The 19,850-nt window shown below is 43.1% G+C and overlaps 1 protein-coding gene across 1 annotated transcript in view; it reads right to left on the bottom strand.

Annotated features, from left to right (window-relative positions):
- The window catches only part of DNAH11 (dynein axonemal heavy chain 11), a gene marked incomplete at its 5' end in the record, with an annotated part of 204,199 nt that overhangs the window by 139,285 nt on the left and 45,064 nt on the right, over window positions 1-19,850 (bottom strand). The window contains 4 exons of the mRNA XM_081146983.1: window positions 3,153-3,386; window positions 6,211-6,360; window positions 18,093-18,219; window positions 19,395-19,486. Of these exons, the coding sequence (XP_081003109.1) occupies window positions 3,153-3,386; window positions 6,211-6,360; window positions 18,093-18,219; window positions 19,395-19,486 (603 nt within the window). The remainder of the gene's footprint in view (window positions 1-3,152; window positions 3,387-6,210; window positions 6,361-18,092; window positions 18,220-19,394; window positions 19,487-19,850) is intronic.

Here is a 19,850-nt window from a genome sequence, read left to right as displayed (position 1 = left end):
GGTATTTATGGCTGAGACCTAAAGAATGAGTATAATTTAGGTTGTAGAGGATTTAGGGCTGGCTGCCCAGGGAGGCAGTGTCTCAGCCACGGGAAGCAGCCTGTATGAAGGTTAGGATATAGCTGTGACCTTGTCTGGGAACTGGGAGTGTCCAGGATGGTGACAGAGGAAGGAAAGAGGGACCAGGTACATAGATGCTGGAGGGGGAAGCTGGGGCCCGAACATTCAGGGCTCGGCCAGCTATTGAAGAGTCAGATGAGATGCTGCTGAAGGGTTTTGAGAGGTGGAGTGATCATCAGATTTGTGTTTTCAAAAGATGTCTCTGCCTGTTGTATGATGAATTAGAGGGAAACAGGACTGGAAAAAGAGACCAGAGAGGAGGCTGCTACAGTCATGAATACCCAGACTGGGATATTAATAAAGTGATGGGGGGAAAACAGTGAGGATAGAGCTACTCTGGGCAACTGAAGAGAGTTGGTGGTTGATTGGCTATTGGCTGAAATAAAAAGTCAAACGGCCTTCTAGTGTGAGAAGCCATGAAAAATGGCCGTGTGTTTTTCTGAACGTGGGATCCGCGGAGAAGCAGGGAGAGCGTTTTCCTTGCGACAGCAGAATGGCTGGAACTGCACCAGCATCAGCCATGGCAGGATGCCCAGTCCAGGGCCACCCAAGCCCCCACGGAGGGGCCCCTCTGCGGAAATGTTAAATTCTCACTCAGCAAATCCCAGGACACATCACAATGTAACTGCTACAGTGCTGCGGGGTCAGCTGCCCAAGCCCTCAATCCCTTGCCAGCTGGACATAACACAAAAATAATGTTCTTCTTGTTTCAAAAACAATAGGACCAAGGACCTCTAATCCCACCCATGTTTCTATGTCGGTGACAGAAACAATGGATTCGTGTCTCCACCAGCTAGAACGAGGGGCACTGTGAGAGGCCAGGCTCCGTGCTCGCGGGTACCACCGGGGCACGTGCGGTGGGACCCCAGTTAGTACCCTTGTGCCCCCGTGCCCATGTCCAGCTTCTCCATTCATCACACTGCTAGCCCCCAGCACAGTACCGAGTGACGAACGTCGGAGACCTGAGTGTCATCACCGCGGTCTCGACACTAATGGAAATGATTCTATTGCTCCACCATTAAGCATGATTTTCTCTGCAGGTTTCTGAAAGACAGTCTTCAAGCTACAGTTTCTTTCCAATGCTTACATTAGGAAAGAAAAAGGTGTCAAATCGATCACTGAAGCTCCTACCTTGAGAAATTTGAAAAAGTGGATGGAGCAAGTTAAACTCTAAGTCGGGGAAAGGAAGAAAGCAAGACAGAGCAGAAATCGGCGAAATTGAAAACAAACAGTGGAAAAAGGCAACAGCTCTTAGAAAATATAAATAAGATCGATAGACACCTAAAAGGCCTGATTAGGGAAGAGAGAAAAACAGGACAAAACAAGAGAAAACACAAATCAACAGCAGGAATGAAAGGAGGGCAGGCTGCCAGATCTTCCAGATGTGCCAAGGATAGTGGCAAGATGCCCACATCAACTCAGTCTGAAAACGCAGGTCAAGGGATGGACAAACTTCCTCTGTCAAGAGCCAGGCAGTGAACGTTTTAGGCTTTGCAGGCTGCACGGCCTCTGGCACGACCCCGCTGAGCTGATGTAGCAACGGAACAGCCAAAGACGTAGGCCATGGGCCGGACCTGGCCAGTGGGCTGTGATTTGCCAGCCACTGACTTAGATGAAATGGATAAATACCATGAATAATATAAACTTCTATAACTGACAGAAGGAAAAAAGACACCAAAAAAGCCACATAGCAGCATATAAGTAAAAGAAATCCATTTATAATTCTAAAATGTTCCTCAAAGAAAACTCCAGGCCCAGATGGTAACACCAGAAAGATTTCTATTGTAAACTTTCATAAAATAAATGAGGATGGGATAACTTTCCAGTTCTTTTTAAGCATAATCCTGATCCCCAAGCCTGGCAAAGATATTATTTCAGAAAGGAAATTGCAAGGAAGGGACCCATCTGAACAAAAATGCAAAATTCCTGGACAAAATATCAGCAAACAGATTCCAACAAAAAATATATACCAGTGAGGTTTACTTCAGAAATGCCAAGTTGGCTGCGCATTCAGAAGTTCACGAGTTCAAAGCACTGCCCTGAAGAGAGGCAATGGGAGGCTGTGGAAAGCATTCTGAGTTCTGCTGACCCTGCCATTTTCACTTACGGATTGTGCAGCTTGGCAAAGTCACTTATTATCTCTGGATTCAGCCTTTGTCCACTGAAAACAAGAAGAGCAGTCAAACTAATATTTCCCCTCCTTTCCAGGCCTAATATTCTCTTAATCTATAAGCCAAGAGAAAGGCCCTATCTCTGAACTATTCCAAAATTTAGAGCACGCCTTAAGACAGGGGCGCTTAAGGAGAGGTCATAGCATAATGGCATGAGTAAAATGGAATTCAAAACAGACTATTTTCTCTCCGGCCGGAATGACTCAGTTGGTTGAGTGTTGTCCTGTGCACCAAAAGTTTGCTGGGTTTGATTCCCGGTCAGGGCACATACCTGGGTTGTGGGTTCGATCCCCAGTTGGGGCATGTACCGAAGGCAACCGATTGATGTCTCTCTCTCACATCAATGTTTCTTTCTCTCTCTCTCTCCTCCCCCTTCCTCTCTCTAAGCATGTCCGCAGGTGAAGATTAAAAAAATAAAAACAGACTATTTTCCAAAGTTGCTCATCTGTGACTTATAATGAACAGAAAACCGTAATACATGAAGACATGTGCCTTTGTTGAACAGTCATCCACCTTCTTAATCACGCGCATATTCTCTAATAAATACACGCTCAGCCTAGATGGAGTCTTACACGGAAGGAAGGGAATAGGCAGAGCGTCCAGGTATGAGTGATACACCGGAGCCTGAAGGATAACAGACTTGACGGGTGTTTTTTAAACCAGTGTAGAAAACTACAAGACTAACACAAAGGTAGAAGATAGAAAGTTAAACAACTGATTGCTAAAATCTTCCTAGCACAGTAGCATGCACACGGAAGACGCTCCCTGCATGCGAAATGAATGAATGAATGAATGAATGAATGAATGAAGCTTACCTCTTCAAGTCCCTTTAAGTCTCAAAATCATATATCTATGAAATACCTGTTTTTTATGGAAATCCTTTAGGGCTGTTTCATAGCCTTCCTCCAGTCTGCTGAAGGCTATGCCCACATCGGTAGTCCACCAGATCTGTGAGCTGGTTAGTGCAACTTGAGCTGGAAAATCGAAAATCCACAGTTCCCTGGGTTTTTCCTCGTAGGCTGCTATGGCTTCTGTGATAGAGTGTCGCACTGTTTCCTGCATGGTCTGTTCAAGTTGCAGAAGCCATGTTTCCACCTTTGGAAGCAATGTGAAACGTTCAAACACAGGCTTAGCTATGGAAGAGGGGTAATCCTATCCTCTCGTGGCCTCGAAGGCCACACACAGAGAGAGGCCTCAGCTGGTTTTATTTTAAACCCTTGGAGAAAACAAGGAGAGAGGTAACTCAGGGGAGAAGGCAAACAACTGATTGATGAAGTCTGTTTCCTACATGAAGCTGTCTATTCCTGGAGATACTACTCATCTTATTTCACCTACCAGCTGGCTAATAACTTTCCAAACCCTACAGGAGGTGTTTCTGATTATTAATTTTTCAGATTTGAAGACAAAAGGGTTCTAGACTAAGATCCCTCTGGTCACCCACAGTGTTTTGGGAAACCAGACATTACAGCCATCTGTAGAGTAATGTGCTACAATAATAATCTAGAGCTTTGGGGATATGGGAAATTGATTTTTTTAAACTTATCTTTGGATAATTTTAAAAACTACTGAAAATTCTTCTCTAAAATTATCATAGTTCTTAGTATTAAGACAAGATGTTTTCAGCAAGTATCTTAATTATATCCCCTACTGCTCTCTTCACAATTGTCAGAAACTAGACAGCAGGAAAGAATGAGAGATGGGACAACTGCTGACTTGTGAAAATTAATCTTTCTTTTTAAAACCTGTTTACTTTGCTCCCACAAATACATTTCAGCCAGTTTTCCATTCTATTCAAATACGCTTTGTTATATTTATCCATGTATGTTTCCATGGGATAATATTATATAACAGAAAGGATACATATACTATTTGCATATAATTCACCATACCAAGAAAAAATGACTATAACCAGTAAATTCCAAGAACCACATGGGATGCTGAAGAAGCTAGAACAGACTTCTTTCCCTGCCTCTGTGAAGGAGGCAACAGCACTCGTTCCCAGAACCTCTTTATCTGGAGAACTGGGAAGGAGTGATGTGTGGTTAATGAGCTGATGGCCTTCCCTATTGAAATAAAAGGAAAGCACCACCCGGGAAATGGCCCCGACACCCTAAGATCCTTCTCTTCTGACTTCAGAGCCGGGCTTTGCTCAATGCCTGAGATCAGGGTCTCTGGTCTAATCACTGCTTTAGTCACGAAGCACAGCTCTTGAGGTCACTGAGCAACAAGTTCCTTCAGCGAATCAGACATCACCTGAGCATCTCCCAGATACTAGGGCATCTATGACCTCCATACGGTCACCTGTTCTCAAGAACTTTCCAGTCCATTCGGGAAGACCAAACACACATACAAGTTGATATATCAGCTCACGGTCAGATGATTACGCCAACAGAGGCATCTTAGTCTGATTCAAGAGCTAGGCTCCGATGAGGTCCTTGCCTGACCCCCTCCCTTTTTGGCATTTCATCAGCTTCTGCCCACCCCTGTCTAACAATTACCACTTCCCACTATCACTGATTATGTGTACAGCTGTTTCTTCCATGAGACTAAGAGTTCCTCAAAAGATAGGGGCCAAAAGGTAAATGTCTTACTCATTTCTGGATCCCCCAAAGCCTAGCTCAACATAGTAGGTACGTAGTAGGCATTCAATAAACAGTTAAATGAAATATAAATAGTCTAAGTTGGGGAGAACAACCATAAAAGCGCAAGGGGCAAAACACCTAAAGGCACAGCACCTTCTCATAAAGGCAGTAAGAGGATGAGCGTGGCGTATGTTGCAAAGTATCTAGCACACATTGCTTACAGAGAATTAGAATTGCTCTGAAAACTTTCACCATCAAGGGTTCCTGCTGGTGAAAACCACATCCATCAACTGGACTGTCCTCCTTCTGGGCACTATGCCAGTCGGCTAGCAGTCTGCAGGGGATGGAGCAGATAGCAGCACACTTTTGTCAAGATAGTTTATGGTGACTTTTTCTAATCATTGTAATAATATCCTAAAGAGCCCAAGAGATCAAAAAATATATTTTAATCAAAGTGGTCCACCATCTGCTTCCTCTTCACTTGGCAAGATTTTTCTGGTACAGTATTAAAAAGCAACAGCAAGGAATAAAGAAAACCCCTCTTTGTTCGTGTGCTGTGTTTTTTTAAATAAAAGGTGGCCATCACATTTCTGCAAGGGACAGTGTAAGGAACCCCCTGCCTCAACCCAAACGATTCTGTAATAGAGGCTACTGCTCAGTTACTCTGTGGATTAACCCAACCTATCACCATAAAAAGATGCGATTCCTCCAAGTCATCTGAAATCACCAAGAGCTCCTCCATTAATCATGAGCCATCCTTGCAGATCACCATTGAGAATGTTTTTGAGGTGTGTGGCTGGGGCAGAAGAGAATACACTGCCTTAACCTGTCTGTGCACGTGGTAATCAGAGAATGTGACATCAGCTTGGTAGACTCAGTCCACTTAATTTACGAGCAGCCACTGACAACATTCACATCAGGATGCTGAGCCACAAGCCTCTTTAAAACGTGCTTTACTGCGAGGCGCTGCTCCCCCCTCACCCCATACTCTCTGAGCAGTGGTGACAACCATTCGCTTGGAGGGAGGCACTGTCACTGGGCTGCCCTGGCTTCTAATTCTGGGGTCCGCTCATTCATGCTGTGACAGTCCCCCCTGTCTAGTTCAATAGCTAGCATGTCTGAGACCCTGTGGATACTGCAGCTGAATGAACAGAACCTGGGAACATGGCAGAGGAGCCCTCTGTCACTCTGGACACAGGTGAGCAGGAAGCTCTGAGCACAAAACCAACCAGTGCCTGATCTGATATGGCCTGATTTTTCTTCTTGTTCACCTCAACTATGAAAAATTATCCCAGAAATCCTCCTCCAGCATAGAACACGTCATAATCAAATCTTACATGGCCTATGCATTCACACTCGGCTTGGAATGGGACGTATTCCTTTTCTTTGCTGAACATGCCAATTGCCCTGTGGGCAGAAACATCCTGATTGTCTTCAAACTGCAGATCTGCGATGCTGTCGAAGAGTTTGGCAAGGTGACGTGTCACCTAAGAAAAGGCGATTAGAAAAGATCAGAGCCCTTCTTACTGGAGATATATTCCGGCCATCTAGTGATGCTGCTGCAGGAATTCACAAAACTTTAGAGTTACAGTGTTGGCTCAAAATGGTTTCCTTCAAAATAAAAATCACTTTTAAATTCCAGTTTGAAAGGACGCTGACAGAGAAGTGGCCAGGCTCTTTGGTCACATCATCAGGGTTGGGAGGTGAATGCTTATTGCACAATTTCCTATTTTCTAGATTGGAGACTTACCAACTTCTCCGTCTTGGCCATATACCTGCAGCAATCATCCTGAGAACTTTGTGGTCAAGCTTTTAAAACTCAGACATATTATTATATTTATACTATAAAAAAGCTTATACTATAAAAAAGCTGTGTTAAAATATCTGAAACGAAAATGTAAGTCAGGTAACAATCTTTTTCTTGTGTTGCCGTACTTCCTTTGATACTAAGGGGAGCCCCACAGTATACTTGTTACATAAGAAAGGTAAGTAGGATTTCCCAATTTTTATTAATAAGGATATTGAAACTAAAATATTAGGTGACTTCATCAAGTTGACATTGCTAAAGTAAGTGGCAGATTTTAAGCCTCCAAGTCCAGGTTACATCTACCAAGTTGAATTTCTTCTGGCACCACAACCTTTTACATCCTAAGTTATGGGATCTTCAAAGGAACCTCCAATAAATAGTTTACTGAACTCTACACAGGTTCCAGGCTATTAGAGAAATAAACCAAATTAAAAGACAAAGATGAGCACTTGTTCTGCTAGAGGCCAATTTAGAGACAAGCCTAATTGGCCTCCTAACATAACACCAGGATAGCAATTCTTACCCATCCAGTCACATTAGCACAGACCAGGACAGACTTCCCCTCCTGGAAGTACTAGCATGGAAAGAAGAAACAAGGGGCATTGTGTAGGTTACTCACAAGGAGGACCATCAATCAGGTAGGCCCCTCTACCTCCCTTGGATGGACTGAGTGATGGGCAGAGAGTGGACCAGAGGAAGTATCAGGAGTGGAAAGAAGTGGTCTCTCCTTACATGTGGTAACAATAAAAGCTGCTAAGTGGAAAAAAGCTGGCTAGTTCCCTGAAAACTTAAACACAGAATTACCATATGACCCAGCAATTTCACTGCTAGGTATCTACCCAAAATAATTCAAAACCAGTCCTCAAATACTTACACACAGTGCAGTATTACCCACAAAAGCCAAAAAGTGGAACCAACCCAAATGTCCACTCATGGGTAAATGGACAAATAAATTATGCCATAGCCGCACAATGGAATATTATTCAGTCACGAAAAAGGAATGAAGTACTGACATGTGCTACTCCACAACTCATAACCTTGGGAACATCATGCTAAGTGAAAGAAGCCATCACAAAATAAGTGCTATATGATTCCATTTACATGAAATGTCCAGACGAGGTAAATCACAGGAACAGAGTAGATTGGTGGTTGTTAGGGGCTGGAGGGAGGGAGGAAGGAATAGAGTGACTGTGTAATGGGTATGCAGTTTTATTTTGGGTGATGAAAATATTTTAAAGCTAGAAAGAGGTGATGGTTGCACAACACTGTGAATGTGCAAAATGCCACTGACTCATACACTTCAGAAAGATTAATTTTACATTATGTGAATTTTATCTTAATAGAAAAAAATAAAAGGTGCTGATAACCAGAAGATGGTTTAAAAGCTACACAGCATTTACCAGTGAGTAGGTGCCATCTCTGTCATGAGTTTTTCTTACTTAACTGCCCTTGGTAACTATCCCAACAGCAGCTTCTAGGAACAAGGGCAACCTGCCTAAATTCCCTGCATGACAAGACCAATACCAACACTGAAGGAACCTCTCAAGGCTGATTTAATCTTTGAAGCCCTTAGCCTTAACATCTTTGCTGTATTTGCAGTTTCAGTATTAAAGAAAATCAGAGCCAGAAATCTTCTGAGTTTAAGACAGATGAGTTTTTGAGACTCTCACTTACTTTAAACCTAGACCTAGTCGTCGGCGATGATCACTGCTCGGGTTATCATACTCTCCTCCATCCCTGTGCGTTACCCCGAGGACATTTACACACAGAAAGTACCTCCACTAATCTAACAATTCACTGTCACAGCTGACGTGGCCAGGAAGTGCGCAGATGTTTAATGGCTTCTGCTGTGCAATGGGCCTACATAACACTCAGGTGAAGAGCTGCAGGATAAATGAGACCTCAACCATCACACACCCTCGCACGTTGTTGCTTTGGTGAGAAAATAGTTTTGAAAGAACTTCTAAGCCTGGAGTCACTCAGCCAGGGCCCAGGAAAGGCAAACCCCGTGGCTTGCAGGTCTGCCGCTGCGCACACCTGGCGTGCATGAGGTCAGGGGTTTTCAAATGCTATCTTCCATGTAAAGCTTCTGAGGGAGCAGGACTGGTTTTTAAACTCATGTGGACCCTGTTGTCCTCAGATCTGTTCCATTTCTAATCAGATCTCTGCATTTTTTAACACAAAATTAAAATTCCTCCTTCCTAGTGTGGTATTTGGAAAGACCTTTCATTTGACAATGAAAATGACTCCATAAAAACGAACGCCTCGTGGCCCCTCTTCTTATCTCAGGAAAGAAACGGAAAGGATTCGAACACTCCAAATCATAAAAAAGCCAGTAACTTCATCGATATATTAAGTAGGTTTCTGAAAGGTTAGCAGCAGAAACTGAAACATTGCTCCCTCAGGGTAGTTTATGGCAAATGAGGTGGCATCTATCCACCAGCGACGCCAAACAAAGCTGGGACCAAGAGTCTCAGATTCCACAGCAAAGCCTAAAACTCTAGGGTGGCAGGAGGCCACATTTATGAGATTTCACATTTGGATCTCATAACATTAAAGTGATGTTTTAGTTTAATCCCACGTAATAATCCTGATTTTGGAGTGTAACTTGGCTGTGGAGAGAATTCCAATAAAAGAGCTGCAACGGAATTCTATGCAGTGACAATACATTTGCAAAATGAAAAAAATATTACATGTATTTTTATACAATTTGTGGCCAACTATATACAGAGCGTCCCCCCAAAATGTATATACTACTTTAACAGCTGATAGCTCAATTTTGAAAATGAAATGTATTTTAATAAACACTGCCTTTATAATTTTTGAAGTGTGTGTATACCTTTTTAGGGATGCCCTATGTAACAATTTTGCGAGGATAATTAAAGAGAACCCCCACTGGATATATATTATTTATGGCATATTTACTTAAAATTTAGAGTGGCTATTTCGCACACCAAAATGCCTAAGTCCTGTGGGCATCAAGCAGCCTTCACACAAAACCACCCATTTAAAATAGGACATACTCCTAAGTTACGTCCAGAAGAGCTGCTCTTACCTGGCAATCTCTGTGAGCAACTACACTTCGGTAAGCTGCCTCTATTCCTCAAGGCTCAGTCGAAGGTAAGTAGAGACAATGGCAAGATGGCCCAACCATGACCATCTCCTGTCACTGTTCCCCAGTGGCCCCTATTCTTTCCTTAGTCCCAACCTAACCTCAAGGGCTACTCCTTCCTCCTTTGATAGCTAATAGCGCTCTAGCTCTCTACTTCCTCTAAAAAAAGCTGGGATTTTTAATTGATTTTTTTTAACTAAAACTCATCTGTTCTTGCATGAACCACTTGCATCTGGAGCCTTTGTGCTCGTGACTGTCTGAGGACTAAACCTTGTTAGAGCAGGTTGTGACACTGTGAGTGCTGAGCTCGGTCGCCCCAATTCCTGACATTCAGGGGCTGGTTCTTTCACTCCATCGCGGAGATAACCAAATGGAAGCACTAGACAGAAACATACGGTGCCTGTAGGAACACATGGGCTTAGATGTTTGCCTCTTTAAGACCCAGCAGTGTCCTTTATCACCTAATATTAAGCTCATTTCTCACAAGCACCTTTCCAAATGCCAATATTTACAGTCTATTAAAGGTATCAGTTTAGTGCCATCTGTCTCATCACTGCAATTTGGGGGATTTCTCAAAAGACAAGTTGGCAGGTTTCCTCTTGTGTAGACTTGGGCTGGTGCCACTGAAGGACATTTCTTGGGGCAAACATGAAACATTGCTGAGCGTATATATTCTCGGTCCTGTCACTGTAGAGGATGCATTGTGGCCTCAATTTCCACAGCAGTGACTCTCTAGTAGCCACATTAAAACAAGTAGAAACAGGTGAAATTAATTTTAATGTATTTTATTTGACCTAGCATATATCCGAAATGTTTTCACTTCCCCATGTAATATAAAAATTGAGATATTTCACATTCTTTTCTCAGAGTAAGTTTTTGAATTTGGGCATGTGTTTAATACATATAGCATATCTCCATTTGGATTTCTCATCAGAAATACTTGATCTGTATTTAGATTTCTTAAAATGTACAGTAGCAAAGTAGACTCACACACCCAAGGGGTTTCAAACACGTTTTCCAATAGTTGAATCAAATATCAGTTTTAAATTTTAAAATTTATTGAAGTTAAAAATTCAGCTTCTCAGTTGCCAGGTTTTAATTATTTAATAGCCACACACGTGTATCACGGTGACTCTATTAGACAACAGAAACGCAGCTGATCCCACTGAAAGTCTGTCTGTCTCTAATACTGCTCCATCACGGAGCTTTCAGGAATCATCACATAACAGATGAGGGATGGGAAATGTGCAAACTCTTCAGGGACAAAAAGATATTTCAAGTCATTAGGAATCAGTGCTAAAAACATCTCGACTACACAAAGCTGTCAGCTATTTTAAGGCACTCTATGACAACCTGGAGGGTAGGAAGGAGTCAACTAACATTACTCCGTCTGACTGTAACCACTGCACTTGTTCACTTGAAAAATACAAAAGGAAGTTTTATAAAGGGGGAAATAAAAAAGAATGCTAATACTGAGCCATGTGTGACTTTAAACCAGTTGTATATAACTATTGAAGTTTGTATTTCCATAAGCAGCTCCCAGAGACTTTTGACCACTGAAGTTCAGCAGTGCCCATATCCACTGTCCTTTAGATGATCCATGCCATCGGGAGGTAACGTGAATTTGGGGGAGTAAAAAATATTTAAAACTTGACCTTAAACTAGCTTACCAACAGCGAATAAATAATCACCGAAGGCATTCTAGACACACCGATGTCATCACTCTGGAATTCCGACTCAAGTGTCTTCACTTGGGAATTTCTGCTTACAAGACCAGAGGTTGTAGTGACATCAGACCTCCCCGGCTGATAAGCTCCGGCTGATCAAATTCCACAATTAACTGCAGAAACTCTCACTTTAGCCAACACGCTCAAGTTGAGTGTGGCGGGGGGAGGAGGGGGTCTGAAGAATGAGAGTCATTCACGGGATGTCAACATGAGTTATCTGCACACAAAGGGCATCGTTCCTGGGGACACTGCATTGTTATCCCACAGGCTGCAGTTGCCATGTTATCTCGGTCACACTACTGGGAGCACATTCAGGAATGTTGGCACAAAAGGCAGAGGCGGAAAAGTCGTGTCTGGTGGTCCGAAACGGATTCTGATGGTGAAAAGGAAGTTAAAAGAGGGTAGGAGGCCAGGCTACTTGGCATAATTGCCAAAAGCATTAACTATTCCGTGGTAAAGTGACCAGGAATTCAGAATGCGCCTTGGCTCTGCAGACCCAGTTCAGGGAAGGAAGTTGACTGTGACTCTAGATGATGTGATTGCCCTTAGCTCCTTTTCAACCTCCTGCCCAGCAAGTCACTCCTGAGTGGCTATTTGCACCACAGAGGCAGCTACACATTTTCCCTAGTTATGGACCTTGAGGAACTGTGTGAGAGCATTTAACGGGAATTTGAATTGTTGAAAGTTTAATCAGTGTAACAAAGCAATCTCAAAGAAGTAATATAAATCTCAAATTTTCAAAAATATAAATAACCAAATCTTTTTTTAAAGTTGGCGGGTAGGAGAACTGTAAACCATGTTTACACTGCAGCCACATGGCCGGACCCCTTTAGCTGGTGAGCAGAAACACCCACGTCCCTTAATTAGCCTGCAGACAGCCCTGCTGCCGGCCCCCAACGGCATGGCTCTGAGCAACGTCGGGCTCCTGCGCTGTGATTTTAATATCCAGCTTCATTATAATTCAGAATCTTTTCAATGTCTTCTACCACTTATGCACTAAGAAGGGGTACTAGTACTAATACTGAGCAATGTACCTGATGTTTAAGAGCTCATGATTAAGGGGAGAAACAAGAGGGCGGCGCTGGTAACAGCGGCCCCCGCCGCCTCCCGCAACCACATCGAAATCACAACTAAAATACAGAACCACCGTCACTCGGAGCCTCCTGAGATCTGGCTGCACAGAAGCCCCACAACCAGGGGACTGAAGCAGCATCGAGCCCGGGAGGAGGGGCGGAGACGCGGAGACGCGGGCGGACTGGGGCTGAATCTTGGAGACACGGCCGCAGGCCCACACCCGGTGCTGCGGTTTAAACCCAGGAGGGAGGGTTACCCGAAGGAGTGAGGGGTCCCATCCCAGGGCTCCAGGGCAGGGAAGAGACGTCCCCACAACTCCGGGCTGTGAAACCAGCGGGGACTGTCCCTGAGGGTCGGAGGCTGCGGGAGCCCCAGCAGCTCCTCTAAAGGGCCCGGCACGGACTCGCTCGGACGCTCCCTCTGAGCCCAGCGCCGGGAGCAGCCTGAAAGGACCCGGGACACTCGGGGGGAACTAACCTGCCTGAGATCCGGGCGAGAGGCAGAGGGGCCGCTTCCTCCAGGCAGAAGGGCTGGCGGAGGCCATGACCCCTTAGGTGAGTCCTCCCCGCACACAGCCGGCAGGCAGGTGCCATGTTTGAATCGCCAGCACCTGACTCGCACCTTTGGCCCCGCCCCGTGATTCCCGGAGGCCCCGCCCCTCCCACCTGCAGCTCAGCCAGGCCATTCCCAGGGGCTTTTCTGTGCAAGGGGCCTCTCGAGCCTCATGCTCAGGACTTTCCTAAAATCGCTCAAACAAGCAGCAGCGGGCCCCATACGGCTTGATAAGCGGCCCCAGGCCTGGCACTAGCGGCAGCTGCATTGGCTCATAGCTTGGCCTCTCCTGGTCTCCTCCAAGCCCAGCACAAGTAGCAGCCAACTACGGTTTGCTGTGTAGCTCATGCTGGGTGACCCTGGGGAAGGCACTGGCACAGGCTGACTTTGCACCTCCTGGGAGGCCCCAGAGACAACCCTACCACATCCACAAGTGACACACTCAAGGGGCACATTTTGTGAACATCAAAGCCCCACTGAAGTAAATCCTGCTCCATAGGGGTGTCTCCAGCACAGCAGCTCTTTGGCTGTAGTTTCAGCTGATCCTCACAGCTGATTGGCCGAGGGGTCAATTCCTCCCAGTGATGCCAACAGCAACCAAGGCTCAACTACAACAGGACAGTGCACACAGCCCACACAGGGAGGAGCACCTGCAAGGCCCAGCTCAGGTGACTGGGGAGGCTGAGCCACTGGACCCTACAGGACACCTACTACACAAAGCCACTCTACAAATTCCAAGAGACACAGCAACTCCACCTAATACATAGAAGCAAACACCTGGAAGCAGCCAAAATGTGGAGGCAAAGAAACATGTCACAAAGGGAAGAACAGAAGAAATCTCTACAGGAACTAAATGAAATAGATCCAAGCAAGCTAACAGATATAGAGTTCAGAATTTTGTTTATAAGGATGTTTAAGAAGACTATTAGGGAAATAACTAAGAAAATCGATAACGTAATAAAGTACCAATTTGAAATGAAGGCAACATGAACTGAAATGAAGAATAACTTACAGGGAATCAACAGTAGAGTAGAGGATGCTGAGAATCAAATCAGCAATTTGGAACATGAGGAAACAAAAAACACCCAACCAGAAGAGCAAAAAGAAAAAAAGAGTCCACAGATATGAAGATAGTATAAGGAGTCTCTGGGGCAACTTCAAGAGGACCAACATTTGTATTATTGGGGTGACAGAAGGAGAAGAAAGAGACCAAGAAATTGAAAACCTATTTGAAAAAATAATTACAGAAAACTTCCCCTACCTGGGGAAAGAAATAGACTTATAAGTCCGGGAAGCACAGAGGGTCCCAAACAAGAGGAACCCAAAGAAGCCCACAGCAAGACACATCATAATTAAAATGCCAAAGGTTAAAGACAAAGAGAGAATCTTAAAAGCAGCAAGAGAAAAGCAGTTAGTTACCTACAAGGAAGCACCCATACGACTGTCAGCTGATTTCTCAACAGAAACCTTGCAGGCCAGAAGGGAGTGGCAAGAAATATTCAAAGTGATGAAAAACATGGAACTACAACCAAGAGTGCTCTACCCAGCAAAGCTATCATTTAGAATTGAAGGTCAGATAAAGAGCTTCACAGATAAGAAAAAGCTAAAGGAGTTCATTACCACCAGACCAGCACTACAGGAAAAGTTGAAGGGTCTTCTTTAAGAAGAAGCTAATGAACAAAAGAGTATGACAAGCTAAATAGATCCAGAGACATTGATGCATGCAACAGATGATCATGTTTCAGAGGAAAGAAGGAAGGGGGGTGAAGGGTGCGAAAAGATTAACCAAAGAAATTATATGCATATATGCATAACCCATGGACACAGACAATGATGGGGTGAAGGCCTGGGGAGGGGGTGGGAACGAAGTGGAGGGGGCCAATTGGGGGGAAAAAATGGGACACCTGTAATACTTTCAACAATAAAGATAAATTTTTTAAAAATGCACAGAAAAAAAAGAATTGATGATTAAAATGCTAGGAATGAGGTAGGTGAGCAGACTACCATGATAAATCTCACTGATATTAGAAAAGATAACACTCTAAAATATTGAAGTGATGCTGTGAAAACAAAAATAATTTAAAAGATACATCTTTAAAGCTTATTTATATTTAAATATATTTTTATTGATTTCAGAGAGAGGAAGGGAGAGATAGAAACATCAATGATGAGAGAGTCATTGATCGACGGCTTCCTGCACACCCCCTACTGGGGATCAAGCCCATAATCCAGGCATGTGCCCTGACAGGGAATCGAACCTCCATCTCCTGGATCCTAGGTCAGTGCTCAACCACTGAACCACACCAGCTGGGCTAAAGTTTTTTAAAAACTGATCTTGCCCAGCTGGGCATGGCTCAGTGGTTGAGCGTTGACCTAGGATCCAGGCGATCGAGGTTTGATTCCTGGTCAGGGCACATGCTCAGGTTACAGGCTCGATCCCCAGTTGGGGGCGTGCAGGCGACAGCTAGTCAATGAATCTCTCATCACTGATGTTTCTATCTCTCTCTCCCCCTCTCCTTTCCTCTCTCTGAAATCAATAAAGATATCTTTAAAAAAACACACCCAAAAAAACCTGATCTTGTAACTTAAGAATGAAAAAAAAAATGCAGAACCAGGGATGCACAGGCCTGTGAGACAACATGTCGTCTGGCTAAGGCATGAAGCAATTTTTTTATTATCTGACAGGAGATAAAGAGAACTGGTGACAAGTACATACTGAATGATCTGTTCCTCTAGCATCAGTCTAGGACTTTAATTAAGGGCAAAGAGGAACTGCGTGTGTGCATGTTCTAAAGACAGCAAACGGGTTAGGACGGGTTTGTCCCTCCAGGGGCTGGGAAGATACATCTCAACCCCACATCATCTACCTCCACACACCCCTTTTCTGGACAGTCCTGGGGGGGAGGTTGCTATCCTCATACCTGTAAGTTATCAACCCAGGGGAGGGGGCTATGGCTCTTCCTCACTCCTGGTGGGGGAGGTGAGGCACTGTTTCCCCCAACCTCCACCCTCACGTCATCAAGTGAAAGGAGTTGGAGAATCACTCTTAGAAACTGCAGGTGTCGGCAGAAAGCAAGTCTGTGACGTGTCCCTTGTTTAGACATCTGCTTAAGTGGAAAAGGAGACGTACACAGATGGCCGATTACACTGCCAAGGCAAGGACTGCAAGAGTTGAGACAGGGACCAGGGTGTTATGATACCTACCCAAGATGTCATAAAGGGGTCTGCTTCTCAGTGTAAAGATGTTCAGCAGAACACACTTGGGATTATTAACTGTAGAAAAATAAGACTGTTTCCATCTGTATTCTCCATACTGAATACTGTTCAATATGCCGGTCATACAAGTGTTTATCGTGTATAAAGAATAAAATGAAAAAAATGTTTTTCTAGTTACAGATTTACACATCTCTCTTCTAATATATATGTTGAAAATTTAGAATCATTAACTATTTAGGATTTGAAAGTCTTTAGGAACATGTGCCTGGAAGACAATGTGAAACCCTCTATCTCATGTAATCACCCTGGCAGAGGGTCCAGCTGCTGGTTACAAGGATGTTCCCCAGAGGTCAGTTTAGCACAAGCGTGGTTATGACCTCTATGTTTTAAACTAGTAATCCCCCCCCCCAAAAGAGACACACCCAAAATATCCAGTTGTGTACTACATAAATGAGAGGTAAATATACTGGGTTCCTAGTCAATCTAACCAGAGGGGTTTTATTTACAGAGCAGTTTGGGAGTTAGCATGAAATACTAAATAGTACCTGTGTGGTGCCCCTGAAAATGTTACTGAAGTTGACTAACAGCCCTGTTATTAAGAGCAAGACTGCATGCTCTTATATGATCAACAGCAAGAACAGCCATCCGACTGAATTTAGGTTCCCCTGCAAGGCCTACACCAATGTGAACAACTGAATAGATATAAATGAAAGGCAACAACATCCTCTCAGTGTTTAAAGGAAGGACTGCTTTGGGATTTGTACAAAGTATATCTCTGATCTGAGCCCTCAGGTGACAAAAGATAATAGCTGCTTTTATTTGCTTTAACTATTGTCACGGGTGGTATGTTATTTTTGTGTAGATGGGGGAAAATTAAAGGCTTAGGTAAAGGATGAGACTGAAATTATTCCCGTCTACCTCTGACAGCACTGAGACTAGTCCAACTAAGTCATTATGAAGACACCAGCCGTGATCTCAGTCCAGCTGACCCACTGACCCCTAGGAAAGCTGCTAACCAGGCGACAGATGCTCCAGCCCGTGTGGCAGAATTCTGGGGGATGTGGAGGCAATGTTTCTTCCATTAACTTTTTTTTTTTTTTTAATTAATTTCATTGAGTTAACATTTGTTAGTAAGATTATATAGGTTTCAAGTGCACACTTCTCTGATACATGATCTGTATGTTGCATTGTGTGCCCACCACCCAAAGTCAAATCACCTTACGTCACCATGTATTTGGCCTCAACTCTTTGCTAAACCCCCCCCCTTCCCTCTGGTAACTACCATGCGGTTGTCTGTGTCTATGAGTTTCAGTTTTATATCCCATGTGAGTGAAATCATATGGTTCTTAACTTTTTCTGACTGACTTATTTCACTTAGCATGATACTCTCAAGGTCTATCCATGTTGTCGCAAATGACAATATTTCATCTTTTCTTATGGCTAAGCGGTATCCCAGAGTATATATGTCATTAACTTCTGACAAAGTCCTCAGCCTTGTACCTCTGATATCCTTTCCCTTCACCAAGGACCAGGCAGTTACCTTTCCCAGTTCCTTTAGCACCAAGGCTGGCACCCCTCTGCCCTCTGTTGCTGCACTGAGAATTTTTATTGCCGGTGTTCTCGCTCCTGGCTAGAAAGTGACATGGGAGGTGGCATTTGACAATGACAGAGAAACCGTGACATCCCTTAGCTAACATAGTATACTATAAGACTTTCAAAAAAAGATATTACCTGTTTAGGCTGAGCTCCCTTTGAGAGAATGTCAAGTAAGTCTGCGGAAGAGATGAAATAGAAGCGTGGGAAGGCCATGCGCTTGGTTTCCAGATATTCGGAGAGAGCTTTTTCACAAAGAGAAAGCCTACATGAACAAGAAGCATTTTTAGGTTTATCTTGCCCATTCAGTTATTTAAGTGTCAACAAAACCAAACCCACCTTCTCTCATCTGTCTATCACAGTAAGCTCACTGTTTGCGAGGTAGCCTACCTCCGTCTCTTTAACACCTTCATCCTGCTTGCTAATATACAAGTCAAGCCAAGGTGAAGGAAACAGACACACACACACACACACACACACACACACACGAGCGTGCACAAGCACATCATTAGTTGAGGCTTAACTTAGATCACATTTAGGTTAATCTCAATGACACTCCTAACTACCAGGGAGACCAGACTTGGAATCACTCAACCTGAGCACAAAAGCACATTAGTTAAGATGTAATTGGTTTAAAGTCTCCCTCTTCCCACTAAATGGTTACAAAACACATGTGGCTTAAACTCTCTCTGGTATTCAGAGGAGTCTTAAGATCCAGAATCATTTCTACTTTATTGTTATTAGCAGAGCAGAGATGACTCAGAACTGAAGCCCCCAAATGCCCCAAAGATTACTGACTAAACAAAAATACTGAACTTCTAAGAAATCCACTCTTTTAAAATTATGGCCATCTCTGAAAAATTCCAGATTATGAAATAATTTTGCTTATGTGATATATATTTTAATGTAAAACACTCCTCTATTTTGAAAAAAAAAAAAAGATCATGATTTTGCACAAATCTCTAGCTGTTGTAGAATTACATGTGAAAATTACAACTGGCCCTTAGGACAGGATTTCAAAACTACTAACATGTTCTCTAAGGATAATTTCTAATACAATTAAACTATATGCAAAATAAAGAACTTAAAATAACTGAGTGCAATCCCAGCTCCTGGAATAGAGTAAATGCTTAATAAATGTTTGCAGGAGAGCTCAATAAAAGAATTGACCAATCAATCATGTCGATTCTCTTGATAGTAAGATATTCTAATTTTACTATTATGATAGCCCCTTTGGAAAACAGAAATATACTTAGATTTATTACATTAACTCAAAAAATGTATGTATCACCTAATATATATGAGGCAACTATAAGCAAAATTATAAAATAATTTAATAGAGATTGTACCCACAATAACATGATGTTAAATATTATTAGGTACTTGAAAGGAATCTCATAAAATCATAACAAATTGATCATGGTATAATTTTATTCTTACCTGTATTGTAAATCTTTAAGTTTTTCATAGAGATTGGGTCTGCATGTTGCTTCTAAGACATTTTTTATTTTAGCTGTCTTGAACATTAACTCCTGTGCGAAAGTACAAGATGGAGCCACCGGTATTAGAAATCACTTTTCTCAATTTTTCATCCATGTCTACTCACTTTTGCTTTTAAACTTTTACATAAATATCAAAACCAAAGTACAATCACAGTTTTTGTCAAAATAAATTTAACAGACATTACCACCATTCTGGGTCCATACAGAATTTCTCTTTTCTAAACCAAACAAAAAGAATAGAGAGAAAAAAAGAACCCAGAATCTTAAAGAATACATTCAGGTATGAAAATGAGATTAACATGAAACTATTCCTTCCTCTTTAATACTTAAACAAAACAGAATTCCTCTGGGCTTTCTGCCTTAGACAGGAAGGAGATATTTAATCGCCATTATA

The sequence above is a fragment of the Miniopterus schreibersii genome, assembly GCF_964146895.1.
Source record: "Miniopterus schreibersii genome assembly, chromosome: 9".
Classification (NCBI taxonomy): Eukaryota; Metazoa; Chordata; class Mammalia; order Chiroptera; family Miniopteridae; genus Miniopterus; species Miniopterus schreibersii.
Note: the sequence above shows the minus strand (reverse complement) of the source record. Positions and strands in the feature narration are given on the sequence as shown.